The sequence below is a fragment of the Oncorhynchus keta genome, chromosome 27 (assembly GCF_023373465.1).
Source record: "Oncorhynchus keta strain PuntledgeMale-10-30-2019 chromosome 27, Oket_V2, whole genome shotgun sequence".
In the NCBI taxonomy this organism is placed as follows: domain Eukaryota; kingdom Metazoa; phylum Chordata; class Actinopteri; order Salmoniformes; family Salmonidae; genus Oncorhynchus; species Oncorhynchus keta.
In genome coordinates, this window is record NC_068447.1 from 27,777,852 (window position 1) to 27,800,252 (window position 22,401).

The following is a 22,401-nucleotide window of genomic DNA, read 5'->3' on the forward strand; positions in this document are numbered from 1 at the left end:
CATCTTTTAGAAAACGATGGGGATAGATCAATGTATAACTTAATGGATATGTCAGTGGTATTGAAGACCAACTCGTGTCTCCTTATTTAACACGATTTACTTAAAAAGGCACATCTCAATAGGTGGTCGAGGTATGTAACGAGTCCCAAATTGGGGGAGGGAGGGGGGCATAGCAGCAGAAAGTAGGGATACTGAGGTGCTGCTGCGCACCCTGAAAAATCAGCATACCAACAAGAACAAAGTCCTGTATTAGCGGTCCGATAAAGCCTTCTGTAGTGCGGGCTAAAGACGCAGCACCACCCATGAGTATGTGGGGACTGGTTGGGGGACGGGGGGAGACTGATGACATACTGTATCAGACCAACTCCTTGAAGTTTGCCGTTGTGTCTCTCCCCCCCCCACTATTTTGCTAAACTTTTTTTATTTGACCCTTTAGCCTGTATACACGCTTGGGTTATTGTTTTTCAAAGTAAACATTCAGAAATCATTGGAGGATGTATTTCATGGATATGACTTTCACTTATTCAGGGTTAAATAGGGGTTAATGCCCCCCACCTTGCATTAAACAATAGCTCTTCCATAATCAGGAAACCATAACATTAATTAAATGTATATTTTCACCCCATCTTGAGTCAGGGATAGAGAATGAGAACTGGAAAGCCAGTGAGAAAACTGCCCACAGCCTCAAACTATCCCTTAAAAACACCAATATAATAAAGACAGGGCAGTTTAACAAAATGTTTGCTTTATTCTTATCCAGGACAACTCATTCAGAATGACCCAGGAGAAATAAGCACTATATTTTTGTTTTACATTGTCAGAGATGGTACTTTAGCTGAATAGGTCAAAGTAAAACTAAATGAATATATAATAATACATGAATCAATACATGTGTGGAGTTAATGATAACAATAATAGCCCTGAAACAGGGTATTCTGTGGTAATCACCGGCACTGAATCAACAACAGTAGGAGAGCTTTCAGAAAGGACTCAACCCTGAATCAATCAACAGTAGGAGAGCTTTCAGAAAGGACTCAACCCCAAAGAGGAAACACTTTTTATTGAAATAATATTTTATCAAAGCTTCTGTTCATCTTCATAAAATGTTTCTAAAACTTCTCTTTAAACCTTTATTTTTTGTGGGCATTTTGAACTTTTTAATTTGTTTCTTCTTTTTCACCAGGTGTCTGTGTGTGCATGTGTCCTTGGCTGAGTGTGTGTGTGTGTGTGTGTGTGTGTGTGTGTGTGTGTGTGTGTGTGTGTGTGTGTGACAGAGAGAGAGAGAGAAAAGGGCACGCCTGTATGTATGTGTGTGTGTGTATGTGTGAGAGAGAGAGAGAAAAGGGCAAGCCTGTGTGTGTGATGTCCTTGCTGAGCTGTGGCGGCGTTAGAGTGGTAACAGCAGGGACGTTGCTTTTTAAATTGGCTGGAGCAGGTTCAAGCAACTAAGAATGTCTGTGTGTGTGTGATATTTATGGGTGAGTAGAAAGTGTGTGTACCTATGCGCGAGCTTACAAAGGAGTGTGTTAAGCTAGAAAATGTGTGTCAGGGTGTACTTCTGTAAGTGCTCGTGTCTCAATGTCTATGTATCTGTTCATCAATGTAAATGTGCGCTTGTGTGTAAGGCACGGAGAAGGGTGGTCATTTCAGGTCCATGCTGGAGCCAAACAGAGCCACCAGCTGCTCCTCGTAGTGGGTGATGTTCCTCTTCATGATCTCCTTACAGGAACCCAGCAGACGCTCAAACGCCTGAATGTCTATTACTGAAAAACACAGACAGAATCACTCACACAGCTGCACAACAGATAGATGGCGACATGGGCCCGTATTCATAAGGTGCCACAGAAAAACAGTGCTGGTCTAGGATCAGGTGCCCCCTGTCCATGTCATCTTATTCATTAGGATGTAAAGAGCAACACTGATCCTAGATCGACACTCCTACTCTGAGATGCTTTATGAATAGTGTGTCCTGGTAAAGGAATAGAATTACACTGTTTTAGCCTATGCTCCTGTATAGTTTATTTCCAACAGTTCTTTGCCATGCTTAGCTTAACCACCACACGGGTTGAGCCGGATATAGACCTTCCTGACAAAGCACTGAGATAAAACTACAGTAGAGCACACTGCTTTCAAATTAACATTTTTGCACTCTACACCTGTAGAATTGTTAGATGTGTGTACACTTCGAAGTCATAAGAGAGATGACTACACTATGAGAGAGAGAGAGCATCACACAAACACCTATTTGTCTGAGGGAAACATCTCTAAATTAGGTACTGAGAGACCGTGAAGGAGAGATACTCATCTAGAACACTTACAAGCCAGTAATCTGCAGTTAAGAGATTCAGGGAGACAAGCAGAAAATACCACTCTGTCACACTGATGGACACCCACTCAGAGCCCAGGGCCTTTAAAATAAACTGACATACACACACATATATGTGTAGATGTATGAAGTGGCCTTACCCAAGCACTTCACCTCTCCCACAGCATACGCTGATGCAGCGCGGGGCTTGTTGGTGACCAGTGCCAGCTCGCCAAAGTACTGACCCCTGCTACAGCGGGTGATCTCCACCTCCGCATTATCCTCCTGGTTCACCTTCGTCTGGGGGAGAGAGGGGGAGTGAGAGCAGGGTACAGAAAAAAAAGAGGACAGGATGAGTTGTGGCTGATTTTGTTTACGATGATTTTAATATTTTTTTGCAGATTCAAATGACTGGTTGCCGATTTCAAAATTCACAAAATTGTTTTATCATGGCACACGAGCCACAGGAAGCCCAAACATGTTGTTCACTAAGCAATAGGCCATGTCTGTTGCAGAGAGCTAAGAACAAGCCAGATCTGGGTTCAAATACATGCGTATTTAAGTATGTTATTTAAATACTTGGTGTATTTTTAAATAATGTGGCCAGATCAGCTACTTCTATTTGAAATATTTTCAAATACCTATCCTAAAACTATTCAAATACGTTTCTCCAAATACATTTTTTCAAATAACCCTAGGAACAAACAGACCTGGGTTCAAATACATGGAGTATTAAATATTTGAAAATACACTTGTATGAGTATTTTCAAATACATTCCAATATTCAACTACTTGTATTTTCTGAGAAAAACTATCCAAACTACTTCAAAATATATTTTAAAGTAATTGAAACATAAATATTATTTGAACCCAGGTCTGGATAGAGCCATGAGAAAATGAGTTTGGTTTGTCATGGATATAAGATAGTACTTTTTAAAATCCATTTAATTTCACCAGCTAATACAAAAGACAGCAAAAAATAACAGATGCACAAGAATGGAAATACAGACTTAAAGCAGCACATCATTATCAAAATTAAAAAGCCTCAGGGTAAAACTGTCTCACACTGTTCGGTTTTATAAACAAAGTGCTGCCACACCATTTAGTAAGAAGAAATCAGATGGAGAAACTATCAGGATGAGAAGGAGTTCTGATGCAGGTACAGCCATCTAGAGCTAGCTAACATTAGGAACCATAGTTTGTTAGCTAGCTTAAATTATTTTTTGGGGAGGGACACAACATTTTGTGGATTGTAGATTTGACAAATATTCTGATTCGAATCACTAAATGTTGTTTTAAGGTATGCCGTGCTCAACTTTTAATTATTACTATTCATATTAATAATGATTATAATTCAGATGATTAGTCATACCATCTTTGTGTTTGGGTGCAGGGTTAAGCAGTACATATGAGAAAAAAAGGAGAGAAAAACACAGGGTGACATGAACATAAAATAAAGCCACTTTTTCCACATTCTCTGGTGATGAGGCAGAAATGACAGGAGAAAACAAGTATACTTACTTTGCTCTTCATCATTATCTTCACGTCTCCGGACTCCACAATGTAGAAACAATCTGCCCTGTCCCCCTATACAGCAACACAAACCGTTTACAATTGCCCATGGTCATCGTTACTTGTAAGCTTTACAGTAATACCAAGAGAATGTTGGAGAACATCCTACCTGCATGATGATGCGTTCTTCATCAGAAAACGTCTTCATTCCTAATACATCCACAATCTTCATCCTCTCAGATAACTGAGACATACGTTTGATAAAGAAAAGCAAAGGGAGACAAATTAATATCCGTGCTACATTTTTCACTGTCGAGCTTCCTCAACTTCCTCCCATCCCACTCCCTTTCCCTCCCCCTCACCTCCAGAGACTTCAGTAGGGGCACAGACTCGACAAATTGCTCATACAGCCTCCTCTTTTTGGCGTTGTTCTTCACAATGAGCCTACGGAACGTGGCCCGGTCCTGGTAGTGCACACAGACAGCATCCGTCATGGTCACACAGACAGGATAACACAATCACACCGACACAAACTGTTTCATTCTCCTGCTATAGGTTACATATCTAACAGAAAAAAGGTATGGATAGATGCACTAATCTTCTATAATATTTACTATCATGATTAAAAATATGAATCATAAAGAATTTATTAAACTTTTATAGCACTTTTCATTACATAAAGAGTATTAAAGACCAAAGAATCTTAAAGCGCAAAATCTAAGATCTATCTCCTACAAATTAAAGACCCACAACAGCCTCCCTGGCACCCAATTTAACACCCAAATGGGAAAAGTAAAGAAATAGCTATAGCGGGTCTTTAAAAACGCTGAACAAAACAGGAAATGTAAAGACTGAACAGAATTAAGATGGGCTTCTGCTTCTCCAACAGAAATCGCAATCAGACTTGTCGGCAATGTCATGGCGACGTTGGCTAGCTAAGCTCATGTGTAGAAACACGTCATCGGGTCTAACGGTCGTCTCGTGCCGAACTGAGCATGTGCAAGCAGTAAAACTAGTTTTATATCGATATGAAGTAGTTTGACAAAAATGAAAAGGTGTCAGTTTGTCACTCGGAGTACTAACATGTTCAGCTACTTAAGACATTGGCTCAAATCTAGGTTGTGCCTTTAGATTGAGAAAATATACAAATAAGGAACTATTTTTCACTTCTCTCATTGACTTCTCAAACCCCAAACACTGGCCTGGTTTGTTTGGCAAGCGTTCCCAGAAACCTTGCGATGTCTGGGTTTAGAAACTCTGTGGTAAATCTTGTATCTGTAATGCCATTATGTTTACCATTCTCCCTAGTGTCCACTGGGAGGTGCTGTGGCAGAGCACAGCAGTGAACTAGAGGTCAGAGGGTTAGGCCAGTGTGTGTGTGTGTGTGTGCATGATTCTCACCAGGCCCCAGAGCGCCCCCTCCTGGGTGGCAATGATGGTGGCAGCACGGGGGGTGTTGTACATCAGTGCCAACTCCCCGAAGCTGCCCTTGTTGTCATACTGGCCCACACACTTTCCTACACCATCAATCAGTACCACTATGTCATAGATTCCTCTGGAAGAATAGGGGGAGGGAGACAGGGGGAAGGGAGAGAAATGAAGAATGTTCTAATAATATTTGCTCTCTACAAAATGCATTGTGTATAGTAATAACATAGGAGATATTTACAGACTAATCTTAATCTATAATAAAGTTGATCACTGATCTAAATCTCCTGCAGTTAGTGATTTTTTTTGTAAAAAATAATTGGAGTATTGGGCTCTACTCTTGGGATTAACCAACCAGGGGTAGGGGGACTAACAGCACGAGGAGCTCAGTTCTGGGAATTTATTTGGATGATACACCACCTGATTGGCTGCCAGGGTTGCATTGTGCTGTGGTAGCCAGTGAGCATTCACTTTGTTTGGGGGGATTAGTATGATGATCACTTGGCTATGTAGGTGACCAGGGGGTTTCCCATGAGGCTTTGCAAGGCAACACACAGGGAGGGAATAGGTTTTAACATGCTTATGACGTGAATCTAGCCCTAAGCCTTTCAGGGTGAGGCACTAGCATGACTGAGGATGGAGCTTAAGGTGCAGAGAATAAGCCCACTCATTCGCTGCGTCAAAATGGCACCCTATTCCCCATGTAGTGCACTTCTTTTGATCAGGGCCCACATGGCCCTGTTCAAAAGTTGTTCACTATATAGGGAATAGGGTGCCATTTGGGAAACACCCATGAAGCCTAGGCCCAGGACACATGGCGGAAACAACAACTAGTAAAATAAGGCTCAAGGGGGACTTTTGTATTGTGTTTGGTATGAACGTTGCTTTCTAGCGAATGCCTTGATTGTAACGATTCTGAAGAAACCGTGCACGCATACACACACCTCTCGATCACATAGAAGTTGTCTCCATCGTCTCCCTGGTCGATGACATGCTCCTGGGGCTGGACGCGCAGTTCAAACATGGCATCCAGGACCTCTGAGAACTGTTCCTGTGAGGGAGGAGGGCCACATCAGGAGGGAAAGAGGATGATTGAGAACAAAGACCACACAATCACTGTCTGAGAAAACTACTCAACTTAATAATGGACAGAGCGAGTTGTGCCTGTCTGGCAGCTTGTGTATTACTGTGTGTTACTGAGTGTACCAGTAAGTAAAGACCAGGAAACCTTAACCGTTTATGAGTCAATGTGATCTACAACCTATTAAAACAGAAGTGCACACGACGGTGTGGCCCGTTATACTCTAATAGAGTGTTGGGGTTTCCTGTCACTGAGTGGTTAAAACCTCGCTCTCATCTTTTCTACCTGTTCCAGGGTCTTGAACAGTAGAATATCTTTGCAGGCGTCCTGCAGTCGACAGCGCTGCTCGTCTGTTTTAGGATGCACCACCCTCGGCTCCTCCACCTCGTCATCGTCGTCTGGGTTAAAGGCCTCCGCGCACACTGGCGTGAGAACACTTAGATTGTAACAAACACTTGGGGGGTAAACAGAGATTGCCAGCCTGTAGTCCTAAAAAACTGAGTTACATCTGGTTTGTTCAGCCAGTCCTATGGTGGAAATGAATGTTGACAATGGGATTTTGGGATAAATGCTGAAAATAAAGTCTGAGGTTAACAGGCTTAGATGTTATATGTTTTGTTTTATGAGATAATATCAGTCAGTTAACATGACCTTTATGTGCTGTTTGTGCTTAAAGTTTTGATTACATAAATTAGTCAAACTGTACAAAAAGTATGATCTCCTAAACCTGTGTTACCGCAGACCTTATTTTCGGTGTTTCTATAAAAACGCCATTCATTTCCCAATAGGCTTTAGCCAACGAGCCATGGCGGAGGGGGTCATCTTTAACACATACTGAGGGAACAATATTACCTTAACACTTCTATTGTAACATGGTGGGGCAAAGAGTTCTAACTTATACTGTAACACATACGGGCCTGGGGGCACAATATTAGCACCACAATCAATACACCTAAAGACTCATTGTAAGGGATTACTCTGTGTGCTGGACACGAGGGAAAACATTGAAAACCACGCTCCTGGGGACTAATATCAGTGTGACACACACCTACTAGTTGTCAGTGTTCAGTGATACATTAAGACAACCAGTAACTTAGTGTTAACACCAAGCAGGCATAAAGAGGCGAGGTAAGATTACACCAGATCAAAGCACAAACACTTAACATGCAAACAAACGTCGCTGCTGCAGATTACATTAGGGCAGTACTATTCAAAGTCAGGTGGGTGACCCCCGGAATTGCAGTGGTGTAGGCAAAAAAAAGATCTACACAGTGCCTTCAGAAAGTATTCATACTCCTTGACTTATTCCACTGTTACAGACGGAATTCAAAATGGATTAAATAGAAGTTTGTTCTCACCCATCTACACCCTATAATGACAAAGTGAAAACACGTTTGTAGAAATGTCAAATTTCTTGAACATGCAGAAACATCTCATTTACATAAGTATTCACACCCGAGTCAATACTTTTAAGAGCCACCTTTGGCGGCGATTAGAGCGGTGAGTGTTCTTGGGTAAGTCTAAGAGCTTTGCACACGTGAATTGTACAATATTTTCCCATTATTATTTTTTTTAAATTCAAACTGTCAAGTTGATTGTTGCTTATCAGCCATCTTTAAGTCTTGCCATAGATTTTCAAACCGATTTAAGTCAAAACTTTAACTAGGTCAATCAGGAACATCTAATGTCGTTTTGGTAAGCAACTCCAGTGTATATTTGTTCTTGTGTTTTAGGGTATTGTCCTGCTGAAAAGGTGAATTAGTCTGTGTTTGGTAGGAAGCAGACAACCAGGTTTTCTCAAGGATTTTGCCTGTGCTTATAGCTGTATTCCATTTATTTATATGTTAAAAACTCCCTAGTCGATGACAAGCACATACCATAACATGAAGCAGCCATCACCATGCTTGGAAATATGTTTTGCTGTATTACTTAAGTACTTTTTTTGCAAATAGGATGCATGTTGGATTATTTTTTTCTGTATAGACTTCTTTTCACTCTGTCAATTAGGTTAGTATTGTGGAGTAAATACAATGTTGTTGATCTATCCTCAGTTCTCCTATCACAGCCATTAAACTTGAACTGTTTAAAAGTCACCATTGGCCTCATGGTGAAATTCCTGAGCAGTTTCCTTCCTCTCTGGCAACTGAGAAGTGACTGGGTGTATTTATAATAATTGCAATAACTTCACCATGCTCAAAGGGATATTCAGCTTCTGCCTTCTTTGCGAAGCATTGGAAAAACATCCCTTTGTGGTTGAAAATGTGCTTGAAACTCACTACTAGATTGAGGGACCTTACAGATAATGGTACAAAGATGGGGAAGTGATTAATCACGTTAACTATTATTGAACACGGAATGAGTACATGTGACTTGTGATTTGTTGTTGCCATTAAAAAAAATAAAATGTGTTGAATAAATACTTGACAAAATATTTTTATTTAAAAAATAAAATGAATTAAAAAAAAACATTTCTACAAACAAAATTCCACTTTAACATTATGGGGTATTGCGTGTAGATCAGTGACAAAATGTGGAAAACGTAAAGGGGTGTGACTACATTTTACTGAGAAAGATCATTTGAAAAATAAAAATAGAGTAAATGTATGTTCTTGTTCTAGAGAGATTAAAATGTAGCCTAATGAACTGAAGGTTATTTGTTGATGTGAAAATAACAATGTACAGATTCTAAGGTTGTGCCATTAGAATTGGTGAGAAAAATGGAGTCCCCAAAAAATTGGATGAAAAAAAAAACTGGGTTCCTGCTGAAAAAGTTTGAATAACACTGCATTAGTGAGTAGTGACATCAAACAGGACTTACCTGACACTCTCCGGTTATATCTGCTGGGAGGAGGGGCTGGAGAGAGGGAGGGAGAAAGGGAGGGAGAGGGTTGGTGAACACTCTCTCCTGTTCACAGATCGCTGCAACTGTAGAGCCTGTGGTTACGACCTCTTGACACATTGCTAGCACTCTTGAAACGGCAGAGAAAAACAACTCAAACACATGAAATGAGACCGTGCCGACACACACACACACACAATCTTCTACACTGCAATAAAGCCAGACAAAATAACACAAAAGTAGAATTTAACAGCTCTTTTATGGATTTAAGCTGATTAAATGACATGATCATTACAGGTGCACCTTGTGCAGGGGACAATAAAAGGCCACTAAAATGTGCAGTTTTGTCAAACACCACAATGCCAAAGATACCTCAAGTTGAGGGAGCGTGCAATTGGCATGCTGACTGCAGGAATGTCCACCAGAGCTGTTGCCAGAGAATGAAATGTTAATTTCTCTACAATAAGCCACCTCCAATGTTGTTTTAGAGAATTTGGCAGTACGTCCAACCGGCCTCACAACCGCAGACCACGTGTAACCACGCCAGCCTAGGACCTCCACATGAGGCTTCATCACCTACGGGGTCGTCTGAGACCAGCCACATGGACAGCTGATGAAACTGGAGTATTTCTGTCTGTAATAAAGCCCTTTTGTGGGGAAAAACTCATTACGATTGGCTGGTCTTGGGCTCCCCAGTGGCTACGCCCCTGCCCAGTTGTGAAATTCATAGATTAAGGCCTAACGAAATTATTTTAATTGACTGATTTCCTTATATGAATTGAAACTCAGTCAAAACGTTGAAATTGTTGCATGTTGCATTTATATTTTTGTTCAGTATAGAAAAAGTGCATCATTGTCAAAATCTTTCACTATCGCTTTAAGATCAGAGTGACAAGTTACAACATATTTGTAGCCAACAGAACGAGCATTGGTGCAAATGAGAGCCATGAGCACACAGCTACCGCTTGCTCCTCATCTCCCTACAGTGCAGTGGCAAGCATGTGTTACGTTTCAGATGGTGTTAACATAATTACATTTGTATGGATTTTTGGAGTAGAATATATATATTTTTAAATCACCAGTTGTTCTACAAATAAACATTTCCCAGGGGGCATGTGCACAGACCCCCGCAGCAAAGAGAACCCCCCCCACCTTTGCCACCGCTGCTCAAACAGATCCTAGGGGAAACACTATATTAACATAATGATTGTTTCAGTGTCATTATACTAAAGTGCATTTGTGGGAAGCAGGGGATGAGTGTAGACTAAGTGTGTCATTGTGCAAGGACATGCGTGTTTGCATGTGCTGTGTAAGGAGAGTGTATGAAGTGCTCTTGCCCGTCATCACGTGTGGGGGATAAGTGCCTGAAGTTGCCATGACAACAAAACACAAGGAAGACCTCATTGCCATAACAACCTCCCCCTCCTGAAACCACTTCTTCCTAAGTAAAAGGTCCCCCCTCTACCCAAACACCCACTCACAAACTCCCATAAGGATGAGAAGTTATCACTGTCTGCTGGCCTTACTAATTGCAGCTAGAGCTAAAGACAATCAAAGTGGTACTTGTTCGTTGAACAGACATCCCTCACCCTCCCGCATGTTGCTCTCCCCGGCTTTCTCTCCTCTCAATCCCCACACCCACTCATTTTCTGTCAGTCTCTCACTATCTCTTAGTCCCTCCCTCTTTCCCTCCTTGTTCATGACCACCCCTGTAAAAAAATAATAAACCATGATAAAGTGGAAAAGGAAACAAATGCAAAAAGGAATGAAGTGTTTGTCCTCGCTGGTTACGTTCTTGCAGTCTTCGACAGCCCCCCCGTGCAGATGATCAGACCTCAACGCCTGGAGAAGTGTTTGTCCTGGCCCCACATGAACACGACAGAGCATCATCTCATATGCACAGACAGAGTGACTGTTTATAAAGACAGGGCTGTGAAGCAGCAACCAGTGTCAATGGCCTATTGGGCAGAGCAGGAACACACAAGGACATTGAGAAGGGAAGTGTAGTTGTGTGGCTGGAGGGTGGGGGACTAGGGGGAGACTAGGGGTTAAATCAGCACATGCTCAGTGCTGGCATACTGTTATGGTTAGAGCACCGCGGGGACAGGACAGGGGCGTCTGTGTCTCCAAACCAACACGGCTGACCTTGCCTCCGCGGCAGAGCCAGCCATGGAAGCAGCAAGGACAGAGGCGGTTAGCCTGGCAGGGAGCTCTCCCTTTTAGATACTGCCACAGCTGTATACACCTGACTCCCCATGAAAACAATCTTTATTGCAGTCAAGGCTGTCACACTGCTCAGATGATCAGATCTCACAATGCCTGGAAAAGTGAATCATCATAACTCAGGAACCACATTAATAAATATATAGTCTGAGATATGAGATGGCACAGCGGTAAGAGATGAGCTGGAAGGCGAGCCCATAGAAATGGAATGAATAGAACAAGGTCCACCCATTATGCCATCATTGATTTGAATGGGGACACCTGTTCTATTCATTTTAATTATTGGCGAGCCATTGGCTACTAATTCCTTGACGCAGCCATAGTGGACAGGGTGCCAACTCAGACGCAGCCATAGTGTCTGCTAGCTTGTTGTTGATGCTCCTCTGTGCTGATCCAGAACATCTCTTCTGCTAATCTAATTGTTTTGACACAGCCTCCTAACCAATAATCAGTGAGGCCCAAGCAGGGTTGGGTAGTAACGGATTACATGTAACTGGGATTATGTCATCAGATTACAAAAATGTACTATATCTAAAATCGGATTAGTTACATTCTTAAAAACAGCTTATTACTTTCGGGATTACTTCATCTCATGTCAAGAGAATTTTATGAAATTGTCATTGCTGTCATTTTGCACACCATCAAGATTTATCACATGCTCTCAAAGATTCTATTGTTCGGTTGATCGTCCATCAAGTGTGGATGGCCTCTTATGGTAATAGGCTATATTTTGAGTTGGCGATCGAGCTAACTACTTCCTCAACTGGTGAATTAGCCACAAATTAATTAGCCTGTGTGATATTAGTGCCCAAAAAGATGGAGAATAATGAATGTCTATTGAACCCAAAAATCTTTTAAAAATTCTGGAACCCTTATTGCCTAGTTATCATACACCAAATTCATGACAAACGCTGGTTCAGGTTGCACATCAAGATATCTGGTGTCATGCATTCGTGCCTGAACATGTTGTTAGAGTCAACTTTATTTCTAGAATCATACTGTTTTCGTAGTCTAGTACACATTTGAATGAAACCCTTTGAAAGACTTATTAAGACTGAGGCTACAAATGTGTTCAATTGCGTGACCCCACTGCAATTGTGGCGCAACCAAGTCATGAGCTGGTGGCACCAATTGAAAATGTTAGTTTGGAGCCCTTGTGACTATGCTCTTACACATCGAATAGAACGTGTGAATTATAGGATATACTCTCATGCTAGTTCCCATTTGGAACTGCTCATGTTACTAAATGTTTAAAAATGCTATGTTAGATTCATGTTTTAAGTATGTCTGGGTTTTAAAAGTGAAAGTAATTCAAAAGTATTCCAAATGTAATAGGATTACATGACTCATTCTGAGTAATTGAAAACAATTACGTTACTGATTACTTTATTTTTCAAGCAACTGTCATCAGTAACACTACCTTTTTCAAGCAACTGTCATCAGTAACACTACCTTTTTCAAGCAACTGTCATCAGTAACACTACCTTTTTCAAGCAACTGTCATCAGTAACACTACCTTTTTCAAGCAACTGTCATCAGTAACACTACCTTTTTCAAGTAACTGTGCCCAAACCACAGACAATGAAGTATGAACTAAGGCTAATCTTGTCTAGGTTCCATTTTTAAATGTTTAATTAAACACATGGATGTAACCTACTCACTGCTTGTCTCAAGAGGGCCCATCTGTGTGTGGGTGTGTGTGTGTTTTCCCCCTGTATGTTTATAGGCTAGGCCTTTCATTTTTTTAATGATTTAGCCAGGATCGTCTAACAATTGAAAATGTTTTCCAGGGAGACCTGGTCTTGCTCACACACACACACGTATGTTAATGCAAACACGTTCCAGAAAGCCCTGATGATGGGTCAAGGAGCGTTGCCATGGTCTTCATTCACCCATAGTCCACCATGCAACCAACAATGTGCATTTATATTCCTAGACGTCACCAGTCAATGTGGCACATCCCAAAGTGCAGTGCTCAGCACTCTTCGACAGCACTGTATAGACTAGTCACAAGGCTTGTGTAATGAGTAAATCCACACACAGTCCACCATTTTCCCTGAACATGAGGATGATGGTGTGGCAAGGTAGCATATACAAGTGTTCCTGCAGTGTTCTGCTTTAGAGACTTAATAACTTTGTCATGTTATGGTAGTAGATTGTAGAGGCCCCAGCCACACACTACAACAAGACATGCTTAGCAAGGACCGCTGAAAATTATTTATCATATGGTATGTCAGTAAATTGCTAGGGCAGGCCAAACACTGGGAAAAACATGTACTTACGGGTCTAATTTTCCCACACCCACAAGTTTACCACTGTGAGGGAGAACATCAACATTACACACACACACATTGTGTTTCTGCTCTTTGCAAGAGGATTTCCACTACAAGGTGAGGTACAAGAGATTACTCTGAATTTTCAGCCTGACTTTCAACTGTCGTACTCATGGAAATTAACTACAATATATTTTATCCCCATGTCTTTTCCAGCTTTCCCTCTCCCCTGTCAATCTGCCTCCTTTACTACACCCAACCCTCACTTGTCTCCTCTCTCCACATCCCCCCTCTCATTCTCCAGGCTAGTCCTTAAAAGGAGAAGTGGCCTTGTCCTGTTTAGAGCTTGTGTTGTTAACCCCTTCTGGACTGTCAGTAATGGGTTAGCCCTTATATGTCAGAGCGGTCTGGGTGCCAATTTAATGGCGGACACGCTAGCTAGGACCTTGGCCAAAGCCGTAACTCCCCCCCCATTGGAAGGCTATAGCCTAAGTCAAGAGAAATACTTTAGGAGGAAGAGCAGTGGAAGGTTGTGTGGTCAGAGAGACAGTAGTGATGGTAACAAAGAGCACTGACTCACTATCTGGGCCCATTTAAAGTAACAAAGGTTTCCTGAACCCACATTATCAGGCTTATGTTTAAAATGTAACAATTGAAAGCGTGTAAACTATCAAAGAAATACTAGATGGGTAATGGGATTGGGCAGAATGCCTAGCAACCAAATATGAACATATTGGCCTTTACAGAGCTGTGTAGACTAGACTTGCTCCTGGAAATCAGAGTGTGGTGCTGGTGCCAGGCTGGTGGATGTCCTAATTTGACCAGCCACCCCGCTTCACTGGTGAGATTCTCTCTTCCAGAGCTGACACACACAAATGTTGATTTTTGCATTGAGAGAAAAAAATGCTTGCAAATGCTCTGTGTGACCACCTGCCAATGTAGCTGATAGCGATAGACATTCTACCAGCCAATGTAGCTGGTAGCGATAGACATTCTACCAGCCAATGCCAAACTATACCAGCATTTGGTGTGTGTTCATTTCCCACCCTGGTGCCCTTTCAGATAATAAATTATTGAAGCTATGCAAAGATGCATGTATCAAAGCCACTTGTGGATGGCTGAGGACTGAACTATTACTGAACCCCTGCACTTTATCTAGTGTGTGATTAGGCAAGGTCGCTGCCTGTCCACTTTATTCCCACTCCAATGTGTTTGTGAGGACAGCGCCAAGGTTGCCGGCCCAGTCTGTATTCCCTCTGCACTGACAGGACAAGGTCACCACAAGCCAACACTCATTTTTGTTCCATGTTTGTTCTGTGGGGGGTGTCAGACATCTTCCATGACCATTTTCATGTATTGCATCCTATACGTCAAAGATGTAGTTGCTTGGGATAAAGGCGTCTGCTAGTAAAAGGTCATATAAAAACTAAAAAATTAAATCTATTTGTTAGCAAGCCAGGCCCTGAAGCCCCCCCCAAGCATCTTTACAGCGACTGCCTGGTGCTCCCACCCTCGAAGCCCCTTTGTCCCGTTAAATCGTACAAATGACATCTTCTCCCTAAACCACCTTGTCTAATCAGATTGAGAAGCTATCCTGTTCGAGAGGGGAGAGGGGGAGAAAATGGAAAAGAGTCAGGGAAGGACAGCCATGACGGTCTGTTTTCAACTTGATTTCAACGTTGATATTACAGTGGACCGGTAGCATCATCAACTGAAAGGCTAATTGATGCACAAAGACAGATGATTAACTATCTGAGTTAGTTAATAAAAGCATGTTTGCAGCCTTCCTGTTAGCCATATCAGAATTTATCAGAGGTTATTATGCATTGCATGACAATATGTTATTAGAATGATCCAAACGGATGGTTTCCACATCCTGCAGTGTAGGGAAGCCCATAAGGTCCACGACCAAGTGACTAAACACGGTGACAGCCCGTCTTTCAACGTGGCGACTTCATACAGCAAAAATGGCATATGGGAGAGCGGCCCGTGTGAAATGTATATAAGAGAGGATGTGATTTTCCTTCTTTTTCTGCCACAGAAAATGGGCAGGGAATGAGGAAGTGCCAAAGTTCAGATGCTTTTCAAAACATGACTAATAAATGAAGCAGTAAACTGCATGCATGCCTAGTTTGCCTCCCCATTCACGCTCACAGGGAGAGACTGGGAGCGACTTTAAAGCCAGTGTGGAGTGTGGCTCTCAAGGGATGCTATCCATTAGATTAGCCTAAATGCACAGTCTGGACTGGTAATTAGGTCACCTGTTGCACAACTGACAGGGACCACATTTTCCCTAGTGATGGGCGGGACGATTTCTATAGTAGAGTATCGCAATATGGGCCCAATCTCAGTCCATGCCACATAACACTGACATTTGTTATTTCTCTTCTCAATGGCACCCAAACGTGTTTTCCAAAGTTTGTATGTAATGCAGAAATACTAGGATACTAGGATATTTCCAAGAATGCATTTCCAAACTTCTGTGACAGAAAATTTAATGTTTTGGCATGTTCTTGGCAATCATACAGCTGGGAGTTGTATGGCCAGTTCATGGGATCCAGAATCTGGTTACAGCAAACCTGAAGCAAAGTGACCTCACAATGGTCTGCTGTCTGTCATGTCTTCATTCAGGTGACTCATCTATTCATAGGGCCTTTATAATGCCCTATCAGACAAGCTATGAAGTGCCAGTGTAAACCATTCCTTCTCTGCCTATACAAACTCCCTCTCTTAATTAGAGGTCGACCGATTAATCAGGGCCGATTTCAAATTGTTTTCATAACAAATCGGTAATAGGCATTTTTGGACACCGATTATGGCCGATTTCATTGCACTCCACAACGAGACTGCGTGGCAGGCTGACTACCTGTTATGAGAGTGCAGCAAGGAGCCAAGGTAAGGTGCTAGCTAGCATTAAACTTATCTTATAAAAAGCAATCAATCTTAACATAATCACTAGTTAACTACACGTGGTTGATGATATTACCAGTTTATCTAGCTTGTCCTGCATTGCATATAATCGATGCGGTGCCTGTTAATTTATCATTGAATCACAGCCTAGTTCGCCAAATGGGGGATGATTTAACAAAAGCTCATTCCCAAAAAAAGCAATGTCGTTGCACCAATGTGTACCTAACCATAAACATCAATGCCTTTCTTTAAAATCAATACACAAGTATATATTTTTAAAACTGCATATTTAGTTAATATTGCCTGCTAACATGAATTTATTTTAACTAGGGAAATTGTGTCACTTCTCTTGCAAGCAGTTTGGGCCGCCTGGCTTGTTGCGAACTGGGTGAAGACCATTTCTTCCTAACAAATACCGTAATTAATTTGCCAGAATTATACATATTTATGACATAACATTGAAGGTTGTACAATGTAACAAGAATATTTAGACTTATGGATGTCACCCGTTAGATAAAATACGGAACGGTTCCGTATTTCACTGAAAGAATAAACGTTTTGTTTTCGAAATGATAGGTCATTAATATGGTCAAAATGGAAACTAAGGCTCGTATTTCTGTGTGTTATTATATTATAATTAAGTCTATTATTTGATTTAGCAGATCAGACTGAGCGATGGTAGGCAGCAGCAGGCTCGTAAGCATTCATTTGAACAGCACTGTCCTGCATTTGCCAGCAGCTCTTCGCTATTCATTCAGTATTGTTGTAATTGTCATTATTACAAATAAAATAAATACACACACCAAAAAAAAAAAGCCGATTAATCAGCATCGGCTTTTTTGGTCAGCCAATAATCGGTAGCTCCGTTGCAAAATCATAAATCGGTCGGTCTCCCCCGAGTTCTATTCTCCCCCTCTTTAGAGCTCATCTATTCCTCTTCATCTCCCAGTCCAAGGTCACTGAGGAAAAAATAAAATGTGCAAAAGATAGGCTATTGGTTCAAATGAGCCCAAATGGCACTTCTACCTCAAGGAAAATAGGATTGATGCAACAGTTTTCAAAACTAAACCATAATTAATTTAAGTATCTTAAAATGGGAAATCTGCAGTTGAAAGAATAACAAAGCGGTCACACCTCCACTGAGTTGGTAAACAGCAAAGGGACAGGGCTGGAGAAATGGAAGCACAGACATAGCTATGAACACAAGGACTGACCATCCATGAGATCAAAATGACAGTTTTAACCATGTGCTGAGGCTACAGTATACAATGTTTGATTAAGATTACTTTGTTTACAAACAAAGGATTAAAATAAGCTTATATTTTGGTTTCTGATGGAGTTACACAATTGAACTAATCTAATCAGACACTTATGTTTTAGTCTTCAAGAATGTATGAATTTAAGTCAGAAAATTGATGTAGCAATCGCAGAACAGACCCTTTTAACTCTGGAGCTGAATATTACTTCAGCTACGGTCACTTACACAAACATGCTACAAAACTTGATTATACTCAGTACATCAAGTTCGACGATGGGAACCCTATAATGAGGACAAAAAGTCTGCTATAATACGCCAATAACATTAAGAAATGTCCTAGTGGGTCAGTGTCTGCCTCTCAGGGGTATGAGAGGAGTTGAGTTATGCATGAGACCCTTTCCCCACTAAGAGAGGAATTCAAATAGATGCGATTGTCATTACAGATCTGTTTACACACACCCCACACATACAACCAATGAGGCAATTGCAATCAATCTCACAACCGCCAAATACAGCCAGAGATTAAACTGAAGTCCAAGTCATTCCTCAGCCAATGAAAACACATTTGGAATTGCTGTGATCACAGACCTGAGCTCATTGACAAAAACAGAACGTCCATTCCAGCAAAACAGCCCCTGAAAAGCAATGCGATCTGGGTCACGTTGCTCTCTCAGCCTGCAGAGAGCAGCGGACTTCCTGGCATCTTATGTCCGGGAACAGCCTGGGCTGGCAGATGTTATGCTGGCCACATCTTGTTTCTGTAAATAGGGTTTTCATGGCTTGTGTGTGTGGTGAATGCACTTATGTCATCATTGAGGACATTAAACAGTAAGATCAGCAGACATCTGATATAACATGTCTAACATATATAACGTCACAAACAGGATTGCAGCCATAAGTCTTACTAGTTTAGTTTGGGTTCTCCAACTCCAGTCCCGGAGTGCTACTGGTTGTGCAGACTTAGTCCAACCCATCTGTACTCATCTCTATCAAATCAGTTTCAAATAACCAACTAAGCATGATCGTATTCAGTTTGGGGAATGATTAAGTGAATCGGCCACATCATCAGGCTGCAACTTACGCTCGAAATCAGACTCGTCGGACCCGTCTTCATCGTCGCCATTTGACTCTGTTTGCATCGGCTCCCCATCGAACACCACTCCCTTCCCGAGCTTGACAGCAGCACCGCCCCCATCTTGGCTTCTGGTGTCCCGCAAGCGCGTGAAATATTGCACGGCGAATTCCACCAGGTCTGTTGGCCTTTGTCGAAGCACCTCCACAGTGTAGCCTTGCAGCAATTCCGTCAATCCCACCGGTATCTCGATACTCATGACTGTTTTTCGATGGTGCTATCTAACTAGAAAGATGTTCAGGTATACTGTGTTTTTCGTACAAAAATATATATATATATGAATTCAATATCCGTCCATGTGTTGCACGCTACAGCTCCTACTGTGGGGAGATAGCTGACACTTACAACAGCTTCACAAAACTGGGTTAGCTTGCTGACATTGATAAACAGTTAGCGGTTGCAAATTCGCTTAGCTAGTGAACAAAAATGTCTAAGCAAGTAACGTAGTGACACTGTCGATGGAAGGCCGGTCTTGTTGTGTAAAGAAAGCAATATAACCCCAGTGACGTTAACGTTAGTTTATGATATCTGAGCTGTCAAGTTGGGTAACTAGATAGCTAGCTGCTGCTATACCAAGCTGACAAATGAGCTCGATGGCTAATAAATGGATGCCACAAATGATAACGAACGCTGTTAGTTAGCTACAGTAATGTTACTATAGTTTGTTCCCTCGCGGTCCTCCCTGTTCTTTATTTCGCCTCCTCTTTTTCGCTCGTTTCTTTGCCAGGGTAGCGACCAAACCCCGCCAGCTAGTGGTATATCCAATCAATACCCGATCAAAAACTTAGCTGATCAGCGAACAGGCGATGTATAGTACACCACCAGCCACCAAACGTTAGCATATAATTAATGGGTGGGCACTGGGACTTGTTACGTTAGCTAGCTAGATTAGCTAACTACAGTACTAGCCAGTTGGTTTCGAGGAAAGAATAAACATCTAATTAAATATCCTAAGTATTTCTCCTTCGTATTATACGGATAAAGTAATGGCGGCTAAAATCTACCAATAACGTCCCTTAAGCTAAATGCCGGTAGCTATAACTAACAGCTGACTTCTTATTGCTGAGTCCAGGCAGACAATCCGAGCCCGGCTTATTCCAAGCCCCTGTAGACAAGGAGCGGCAGGAACAACCCAAACGTTAGCTTGAACCCGAATTACCCAGTGTTTCTCCAACGTTAAAATAAAAATGTGTGGCATAAATATTGGTAACGACGTTCCTCGTGATTTTCCGTAAATCTGTTTCTACCTCCAGATGAGGCTCTTCTTTTCGTTACTTCGGGGTGAGTGGTAGACACGGTTGATTGACATGTCAATGTACCAATCCAATCTAAGACTCATGACACGCAAGGATCAATTAGGGGATTCGATGAATTCCCCGGGTGAACCGAGTTAACATTGAATACATTCGATTTTGAACCGGGCTTCCTCCGGGCGTGAGCCGGGTGTCCCGTTCTGGCAGACGGGGAAGTCGGCTCTAAAGAAAAGTGACAGGTTAAAGCTGCAATATGTAATATTTACATAGAAATGTGAGTTATAGATTTGTCATTCTCATTGAAAGCAAGTCTAAGAAGATCTGTTCTATGTGCGCAATTTCCCGATCTTAAGTTTAGTTTTTGCACCTTTTACTTTCGGATTTGTACACCATCTTCAACAAGCTGAAAAGACAGCATTGTTGGGTATTGAAAATATATTTCACAGTGGTTTAGATGGTACCATGATTCTCTACATTATGCATTGCTTTTTTTTGTCACAAAATGAAATTAGTCGAAATATTCACATTTTTGCAACCAGGAAATGGCTGAGCAATTTCTGAATATTGCACCATTAAGTACGTGGAGTAATTAGTTTGATTATTTCGCTAAAGTGATTGCTTTAAATAAAACATCTTTATCTGCCTTCCCAATGAAAATAGATGTATGTTTCTGAACGATGCACTATGCACTATATGCACTATAACAATACAGTTGACAACAGGGCCTGCTCCAGGCATAAGTGGTCGCTTATGGTTGTGCATCAGCATTTGTTCTCTTGTTATGTCAGTAACTGACAGTCACTCAATTAGCCATGTCAGCTAACAATTTTTTTATTGGTAAATTAGTCTAGCCAGCTATCTAAACTTGTAGTAATCATGGCCGAATACCAGATAGGCATGCAGGGCACATGCCCAGGGGCCCTGACCTCCAGGGGGCCCACATTGATTTTTTTGTTAGTCACGCTCACTCAGATATCATTAACATGACATACGTCTAGGCAAAATGTGTAGAATTACCAGAAATTAGGTTTAAAACTGAAATAATGTCTCTCTACCCCGTTGCAAAATGGGTAGAATTGCAGGAAATTTTCTCTTTCACTTCGGGTCTCCAAAAGGCCAGCACCGGCCCTGGATAACAATATGACCGAGTGCTGCAGATACTGTTCATTTTTAGCAGGCCATGCTTCCCTCATGGCTTCATCCGTGACCGGAAATGGCCTGGTTCAAACCGTGGCAGCTTTATTTGTATTTATTAAGGATCCCCATTAATTGGTGCCACAGCAGCAGCTACTCTTCCTGGGGTCCAGAAACATTAAGGCAGTGATATACAATTTAAAATATTACATGAACATTACATTTCATAGCACTTTTCACAACATATTAAGTGTGTTGCCTCAGGCCACTACTCTACTATCACATATCTACAATCGAAAATCCATGTGTATGTGTGTGTGTCTTATCATGTGTATATGTCTGTGCCTGTGTGTGTGTCTCTACACAGTCCTCCCTGTTCCATTTAAAAAAAATCTAATTCTACTGCTTGCATCAGTTACCTGATGTGGAATAGAGTTCCATGTAGTCATGGCTCTATGTAGTACTGTGTGTCTCCCATAGTGTGTTCTGGACTTGGGGATTGTGAAGAGACCTCTGGTGGCATGTCTTGTGGGGTCTGCATGAGTGTCCGAGGTGTGTGCTAGTAGTTTAAACAGACACATTGGTGCTTTCAGCATGTCAACACTTCTTACAAAAACAAGTCGTGATGAAGTCAATCTCTCCTCCACTTTGAGCCATGAGAGATGTACATGCATATTATTAATGTTAGCTCTCAGTGTACATTTAAGGGCCAGTCGTGCTGCCCTGTTTTGAGCCAATTGTAATTTTCCGAGGTCCCTCTTTGTGGCACACGACTGAACAGTAGTCCAGGTGCGACAAAACTAGGGCCTGTAGGTCCTGCCTAGTTCATAGTGTTGTTAAAAAGGCAGAGTGCTCTTTATTATGGACAGACTTCTCCCCATCTCAGCTACTGTTTTATCAGCATGTTTTGAAAAGTGACAGTTTACAATCCAGGGTTACTCCAAGCAGTTTAGTCACCTCAACTTGCTCAATTTCCACATTATTTATTACACGATTTAGGGTTTAGTGAATGATTTGTCCCAAATGCAATGCTTTTAGTTTTTTGAAATATTT

At 41.7% G+C, this 22,401-nt stretch overlaps 1 protein-coding gene across 1 annotated transcript; it reads right to left on the bottom strand.

The window, feature by feature from the left end:
* Positions 1-725: 725 nt before the first annotated feature.
* On the bottom strand, positions 726-20,239 carry LOC118371816 (cAMP-dependent protein kinase type II-alpha regulatory subunit-like). Its single transcript, XM_035757437.2, has 10 exons — positions 18,911-20,239; positions 9,145-9,180; positions 6,612-6,748; positions 6,190-6,296; positions 5,219-5,372; positions 4,180-4,281; positions 3,987-4,061; positions 3,827-3,892; positions 2,467-2,605; positions 726-1,763 (listed from the first exon to the last, which is right to left on the bottom strand). Exons 1-10 carry the CDS (start codon positions 19,158-19,160, stop codon positions 1,642-1,644), a joined length of 1,188 nt encoding a protein of 395 aa, XP_035613330.1. The 5' UTR covers positions 19,161-20,239; the 3' UTR covers positions 726-1,641.
* Positions 20,240-22,401: the final 2,162 nt, after the last annotated feature.

Excerpts from the sequence above, each read along its gene's own strand:
- LOC118371816 (XM_035757437.2), bottom strand. The coding sequence starts at position 19,160 with ATGAGTATCGAGATACCGGTGGGATTGACGGAATTGCTGCAAGGCTAC. Across the intron at positions 6,297-6,611 it reads TGTTCAAGACCCTGGAACAG|GAACAGTTCTCAGAGGTCCT; the intron begins GTAGAAAAGATG and ends CCTCCCTCACAG. Across the intron at positions 4,062-4,179 it reads CCCTACTGAAGTCTCTGGAG|TTATCTGAGAGGATGAAGAT; the intron begins GTGAGGGGGAGG and ends CGTATGTCTCAG.